General features: G+C 42.8%; 1 protein-coding gene and 1 long non-coding RNA gene across 3 annotated transcripts; one reads left to right on the top strand and one right to left on the bottom strand.

Annotated features, from left to right (window-relative positions):
• Positions 1-2577: 2577 nt before the first annotated feature.
• Positions 2578-6257, bottom strand: si:ch211-113d22.2 (urokinase plasminogen activator surface receptor). 2 transcript variants are annotated; one of them, XM_012863459.3, is made up of 3 exons: positions 6100-6257; positions 4052-4192; positions 2578-3300 (listed from the first exon to the last, which is right to left on the bottom strand). In XM_012863459.3, exons 1-3 carry the CDS (start codon positions 6146-6148, stop codon positions 3086-3088), a joined length of 405 nt encoding a protein of 134 aa, XP_012718913.1. In that variant the 5' UTR covers positions 6149-6257; the 3' UTR covers positions 2578-3085. The 2 variants fall into 2 exon arrangements, with proteins under 2 accessions (XP_012718913.1, XP_012718914.1); XM_012863460.3 differs by having other exon boundaries at positions 4052-4165; positions 6100-6255.
• LOC118564755 lies at positions 3732-5990 on the top strand. Its single transcript, XR_004932025.1, has 3 exons — positions 3732-3840; positions 4760-4761; positions 5720-5990. It is a non-coding gene; the product is annotated as an uncharacterized LOC118564755 (long non-coding RNA).
• Positions 6258-7270: the final 1013 nt, after the last annotated feature.

The raw sequence follows: 7270 nt of genomic DNA, 5'->3' as shown, positions 1-7270 counted from the left end.
ATCAAATTGTCCAAAACCACTTGATATGGTGAAGCCTTCAGAGTTCCTTTCATTCAAAGAAGCTCAGCTCCTGGAAAAACAACCCCACACCAGAATCCCCCCACCGCCACACTTGGCACAATACAGTCAGACACAAAGTACCGTTCTCCTGACAGTAGCCAAACCCAGACTCATCCATCAGATTGCCTGACGGAGAAGCGCGTTTCTTCACCTCGGAGAATGCGCCTCCACCAGTGGCGACGTGTTTTACACCACTGGATCTGACACTTTGCATTGCACTTGGTGATGTTTGGCTTGGATGCAGCCGCACAGCCATAGAAACCCATTCTATGAAGTTCTCTACACACCGTGTGTAGCGACTGATTTCGCAGAAGGCTGGCGACCTCTGCACACCGTAGGCTACGTCTGAGAATCTGCTGCCCCCGCTCTGTCAGTATACGTGGCCGACCACTTCCTGGCTTAGTTGCCGTCGTTCCCGATACCTTCCACTTTGCTATGACACCACTGACAGCTGACTTTGGACTATTTAGGAGCGAGAAAAGTACACGACTGGACCACCAACGTTTGTAGAAGCAGGCTACTTGCCTAAGTGCTATACACTTGTGGCCATGGGAGTGATTGCAACACCTAACTTCAATCATTTGGATGAGTGAGCAAATACTTTTGCCAATGTAGTGTTTATATATTTATATATATATATATATATATATATATATAATTCGTGTAATGTTTGTCCATGGAGATAAATGGTAAATGGTCTGAACTTATATAGCACTTTTCCAGTCATGCTGACCACCCAAAGCACTGTACACTATAGCCACATTCACCCAGTCGCTCTCACTAACACATTCATACACTGAGACGCAGCTCGGTAGGCAACTTGGTTAAGTGCCTTGCCCAAGGGCACATCGACATGTGGCAAGGGGAAGCTGGAATCGAACCCACAACCTTCTGGTTACTCAACCCATCAAGCCACAGTCGCCCACGATACTGTGTGGAAGAAAAAATTTTTTAAATTTAGGTGATTTGTTCTTAAAATCACAGTGATTAGTTATTATTAGTTCAGCAGCATAGCAATGAACGCAGTGACTCTGTGACATACTCTTATGTCTTTTCATGTCTTTCACCTCTGTTATTTTGGACCCTTTCCGATATATATTTCTTGTTGGCTTTATTCCACGTTAACATGCAAAATAATTTTCCCACAGAGCTCAGATTTGTGGAGTGTATCACAAATAGTTGTACAGTCAACAGATTTTCACTCCCGAGTGGTTGATCTCTGCTGCTCCTCCAGAGCTGCTTCCCTGACTAACGCTCTCCTTGCCTGGTCTGTCAGTGTAGGTGGACGGCCGTGTTCTGGTAGTTTTCCATGTTTTTCCTTGTTCAGATGCTGGATTGAACTGAACTCTGTGAGCCATTCAAAGCCTAAATTGTTCTTCCTGACCTGTCTGCTATATTTCCCTGGTCTTCATGATGTTGGTGTTTGTTTACTACCGTCCTCTAACAAACCCCGAACTCCTTCACAGACCGCAGAGGTGAACTCAAGTTACCAGTTAGGCAACTTCTGAAAGCATTTGGATATAATGGATTTAATTTACGGGTATCATGACAAAATGAGGCAAGTACATCAAATCCTTTCTGTCCAGTTACAGTTATGAACTATTTGTGTTGGTCTGTCACATCCCAGTAAAGACCTCCAGGTTTGTGATTATAAGACGTCAAAGTGGGGAAAAGTCCACGTCTGTGCAAATTTGCCCGTTTACAAAGAACTGTGTGAGTGTTTTTCCTTCTCCTTGCTCCCTTTTTACTCATATGTTGTAAAATGGTGTTTTTAATCTTAAGTTTCATATCATGGCCTGAAAAGGATGCCACATCATTTGTGACCGTCATGAAATAAGTAAACAAAGTAACACTGAACTGGATCAGACTGGCAGACTCTTTATGGGGAATTTCTAATGAAGACCTATTCCAGTGTTTGTCTGAAGCTATCTTGGTGCAAATAATACCCATCTGCAAAGAGAAGCATTGATGGAAAATGTCTTCCCTTTAAAATCACATTCGGCGGTTTTTTTGATTTACAGTTCTTCGAGACTTTCACTGCCGTTTCACCTTCAAACAAAGGCAACCACAAGCTGTCCTAACTTCCCCGTTTCAACACTCCGCTCTATGTTGGGTAAGATTAAGGTTTTAAGTTTTTACATGTTTCGTGACCTTTCCTCGCACCAAGCTACAACTCATCCTAATTGCTACACATGTGTTTTTGCGCAGGTGGCGGTTTTGCTCACTGTCGTCTTTCTTTCAGCAAAAAAAGTATCTTCTCCCTTGTCAAGAGGAAGTGGTTTTAAGAGTCACATGGCCTTCCTGGGGACAGAGACCTACCTTGCTGATGTCACATTCAGCAGTGACTGCACAGAAGATTTAAGTGTGATTGCAGCAGGGGGAAGTGTTGAAGTTTCCACAGACCCTCATACTTGGGCTGGAAACACAGTCTGACTGCCGCTTTAAATGCACATCAGAAACAAAATGAGCTGTTTTATTTGAAGCACGAGGAGATCGAACACACGACAGAGGCACAGGTGTGATTGTGTTTTTTTATTCAGACAAACTAGAAAGCACAATAAATGATTAGATTACAGATGGTAATGACGCCAGATGTGAATAATGTGATTCTTTGCGGTGAAGCGAACTGTCGTGCTTACTGAAACCACACCCACCTCCCCCTGTCTGCACCGGAGCTGAGTGGGAGTTCTTCACTTTTATTCATCATAAACACACCCAAGTTCACGTGTTATTTTACAGAAAAACCTCATCTTATTGTGTAACTATCAAAATATATGTGGTGTAAGTTTTCAGTGACAGTAAAAGACAAGGAAAGCTGCCAAAAACGCAGCTTGCACCGGTGGGCCAGGACCTTTCATGCACCACAATCAGAGAAGTGCGTTCTTGTTGTCGCACTTATCTCAAACCACCAGAAACTCTCTGCGTCTCGGATCCTCTTTTGATCTCGGATTGATGACATTAACGATAGAGCAGATGAGGAGGAGGTGGTGAAACGCTGGAGGGAGAAGACTAGGTGGTGGGAGGTTCAGAACTGACTGAAGGCAACGTGAAGCAGCAGCAGCAGCAGGGAGGTGATCAGCACGGCCGGGCTGGTAGACGGCGCCCCCGCTGCGTTACGGTGGTGGCTCCGGTGGGGCCCGTTGCAGTCGTCCCCAAAGCAGCACTCCATCTTGGCTCCTGAGCTGCTGCCGTGCGCCTTGTCGCAGAACGCCTTGTATGTGCATGACTTCATCACGGTGTCTGCAAGAAATCAGGACGCAGATGCTGAATGTGACTCTGCGCGAGTCAGATTCCAACAATCCAACAGCAGAAGGAAACAGAGAGCAAGAAATTTTGCTAAAGTCTGCAGTAAACTGCTGGGCAAACATCCAGAAGCAGTAGGATAATGCAGAGACAGGGTTTTTTGGGTGCACTACACATTTACACACCAACATGAAACAGTTTCATGTGCATTTGCACTTTAGAAGAACCGTCTTCACATGCATCGGAAGACAATTACCATAAGCCTAGAAAAGGCCGCTGAGTCCGTTATGCAACAATCTCAAAATACTATAGGTCTGTGCATTAGGCCTGTAAAAGCTCCCACTGTCAATGAAAACAGCATGACTGCTCGTTTGAGCTCTTCTGAGTTACTCAAACTTTTAACTGTGACATAAATGATTTTGCAGCCTTCACTGCAGGTCCTGATGTGTTCTTGTATGTCTATCGTTGTGAGGACCAGACCTTGGCAGTAGACCAACGTTGTGCGGACAGTTGGCATTGCGAGGACATTTTCCAAATGTCCTCACAATGCAAATTGGGCTAATGCTTAAGTTTAGGGCTAAGGTGTGAATTGAGTTTAGGTTAAGGTCAGGGTGTGATATGTACCTGTGACCTTAGGTTTAGGGTTAGGCCAACAGAAAATGAATGGAAGTCAATGGAAGGCCCAAACATTGATGTACATACCAACGTACGTGTGTGTGTGTGTGTGTGTGTGTGTGTGTTTACTCACTTGGGCCTGTGATGGTGGAGCAGGCGTCAGCGTACTGTGGACACGAGGTGGAGCCCTGCTTGTTGCAGTCTTCCTCGCTGGATGCCACGCACGTGTGACATTTCAGAGCGTTGCCTTCGCAGACAGAACAGGAGAGAATACCTGGCTTGAAATTGAGCATGAATCTTTACAGACAGGTGCTACGCCGAGGCGCACGCGCCACCTTTGGTTAACGTCAGTCTGCTTAGCCCAGTGTGCATCGACACACACAAAGACACACACTCAAGTCAGCTTTTAAACACAACGTCTTGCTTAAGTATTCATAAAGCTTGGGAAACAAGATTGTAAAGTGGAAGGAAAAAGATACGTGGTTTGTAACTTTTTTTTTTTACAAATAAAAATCTGAAAAGGGTTATGTACTTTTTCATGCAGCCTCTCTGAGTCAGCACTTTGTAGTTACCTTTTGTTGGGAGAACAGCTGCTAGTTTGCTGGAGTTTGTCTCTGCCAGCTTTGCACATCTATAGAAGCTAAAATTATTGGCCATTTTTCTTTTCAAAACAGCTCAACCTCAATCGGTTTAGATGAAGAACATCTGTGAACAAGTGTTTCCAGCGATTCTCAGTTTGATTGAGGTCTGGACTTTGACTGGACCACTCTATCAAATGATTTTACTTTGATCCTAACCAGTGGTGCTCAAACCTTTTGCTATGTGGGCCAAAAATCAAAAGTAGTTAATCACAATAAGATAAATTGTAATTTGCTTTGCAATACTTTAATGAAACAAATATAGTAGTCAATTATTTTATAGGGAGGGGGTGAGTAGATCATTGTACTTTGAACATCTTACAATATTGTGTATTCAGGTCTATTCTGGTCCCCATCAACTCTGACCAGATTCCCCGTCCATGATTCCCAGCGCTTTATGCTTCCACCACCATGTTTCACCACTGAAGTGTTGATGACTCTGAGCGTTACGTTCTTTACAAATAAAAAAAAAACCTAAACGATTTCTGTTTAATTTGGTTCTCCAACATTTTTGCTGTCTCTTAATTTAAACAGGACTTAATTTGGAGTAATCATAGTAAAGAGGGTTGAAATAATCCACACCACACTCGTATTTAAAAACCAAAAACATGTTTTCTTTTCCTCCCACTTCCTAATTGTGTTGACAGACACTATGCATGTCCCATGAAATGATGAAACATAAAGGTGTGTGTAGTGCATTGCACAAAATATGCAGAGAACCTCGCTGACCGACTGATGCTGTGCTGCACTGAAGTCTTGAGTCATCTTTATGTTTCATTTTATTAGGAGCCAAGATTTCCATCTGATATATGAAGTGACCAATAGTTCTGCAGACTATTTTGATTTTGAGCTTTGGCTGCTTTTCACTCACCACCATTCCAGTTATGACAAGAATATATTTTATTAAGCTTCCTATTACTGACTGAATCATTCAGGCATTAATTTGAAGGGTAAACCAGATCTGTGTAATCATGTACCAAGCACTTAATAAATAATCTATTTTAAATTTCCTCTTTGGGCATTTTGCCACCAGCACACTGTAAAAAAGACAGGATTAAACATCTGTCAAACTCATGTATTATCTTTAAATACCTATAGGCTGGAAACCTTACGTACTGATAAACTAAAAGATGATACATCTACAAAGTCCAGCTTCAAGTTAGGGTTGGATTTGTTTTCCTCTTTTTCCAAAAGAAGGGACTGAGATCATCTCATCCAGACAGCTTTTTAGGCCTGAAATGCCTTCTTTAGTCCATTAGCCCACCTGTTAAAGGGGAACACTGTAAAGTGATGGGCAGAAATGGACAGAAAAGTACTGAAAATTAATCCAAAGTCCAAAGTAAAACCTTGAAAGACATTTGGAAAGCCCAGAGAGCTACTGACCACTGGTCATCTTATCTTACACAAACATCTGGGTCACCATTAGAGAAACAGAAAGACGCATTTTTTTATTTAACAGTTCATTTTTGTGCAGTTAATCTGCTGGCTAATCAATATTCTAGTCTCCAATAAACAATCAGCATCCAGTGTTATCGAAACTTACTGTGGCAGGCCAGAGAAAAAAGCCCAAGCAGAGTCAAAACAGTCTTCATGGCGGCTGGATGATGGGTCACCGTTCTTCTAGAGTCCAGAGATGAAGTGGATGAGTGTGCGAGATGTTTGGGAATTGGGGATGGACGGGGTGAAAAAGGAAGGGGTTTAACATTGGCAAGACGTCTGAGGGCATTAAAGTCTTATCCCTGTAATCTCCATCTATGCTGCACAGGCAGCTCCCTGCAGTAATAGACTTAACCGGGCGAGCTTTAACAGGACACAGTTACAGTTCAGTTTTTAGATGGTAGTTAAAACACACTTGGGTATCATATTGCACATACTGTATATAACATATAGCACATAAGGGTGAAGTAGAATCAAAGTGACACTTTTCAGCATCCTTTAAAAGTAAATTTCAGTAATCTGCTGTTTGTTTTTTGACCCCCTGAGGAAATACCTCATAGAGCCACCTTTCCCTGAAAGTACAGCTGCAGTTCATTTGGGGAGTGTCTCTGCTAGCTTTGTACGCCCAAAGATTTTTCTTATTTTGTTTCGCCCAGCGTTTATTTATTTTTTTGCCAAATATCTCTAGCTGCAGATTTAGTAGGAAGGGACCATTTACAAACAATCGTTTTCAAGGATTCTCTGAATTTAGGTTTGGACTTTGATGGGTCCGTTGCAGGACCTGAACATGCTTAGATATAAATTAATTCATTGGAAATCCAGCTCCATGTTGACAGCTGGTTTCCTACAGGAAGGTGAACCTCCGCTTTGGTCTGAAGTCATTTGGGCCTCCAGTAGGTTTTCTTCCAAGATTGCCATGAATTTTTTCTCCATGGTCCCATCTAGTCTGAGTACCAGGTTCCTCAGCATGGGTTCTTCACAAAGACCAAACAGCTCAATTTTGATCCGTTCAGACCGCCACATCTTCTTCCACATTTACTAAGCACCTTAACACGGCTTGTAGCAGACTGGACTTTATTTTCACAATCACCTTCTTCCTGCCACGCCTCTATAAAGTTCAGATTTGGGAAGTAATTGATTGTTGTCCTGTCAACAGCTTCTCCCACCTGAGCTGTCAATTTCTGCAGCTCCTCCACATTTATCATAGGCCCCTGCAAATGCCAGCAGCCATATCTCGGATGGTTTGCAGTTGTGCATTTCCATTTTTTTGGACGACA

This window comes from Fundulus heteroclitus, chromosome 12 (genome assembly GCF_011125445.2).
Source record: "Fundulus heteroclitus isolate FHET01 chromosome 12, MU-UCD_Fhet_4.1, whole genome shotgun sequence".
NCBI lineage: Eukaryota > Metazoa > Chordata > Actinopteri > Cyprinodontiformes > Fundulidae > Fundulus > Fundulus heteroclitus.
This window is presented reverse-complemented; position numbering and strand designations above follow the sequence as displayed.

What these genes read in the sequence shown, in the direction of transcription:
- si:ch211-113d22.2 (XM_012863459.3), bottom strand. Translation starts at nt 6,148, where the DNA reads ATGAAGACTGTTTTGACTCTGCTTGGGCTTTTTTCTCTGGCCTGCCAC. An exon ending in TTTTTCTCTGGCCTGCCACA is followed by an intron (nt 4,193 to 6,099) that starts GTAAGTTTCGAT and finishes ATTTCAAGCCAG; the next exon opens with GTATTCTCTCCTGTTCTGTC. An exon ending in CTCCACCATCACAGGCCCAA is followed by an intron (nt 3,301 to 4,051) that starts GTGAGTAAACAC and finishes GATTTCTTGCAG; the next exon opens with ACACCGTGATGAAGTCATGC.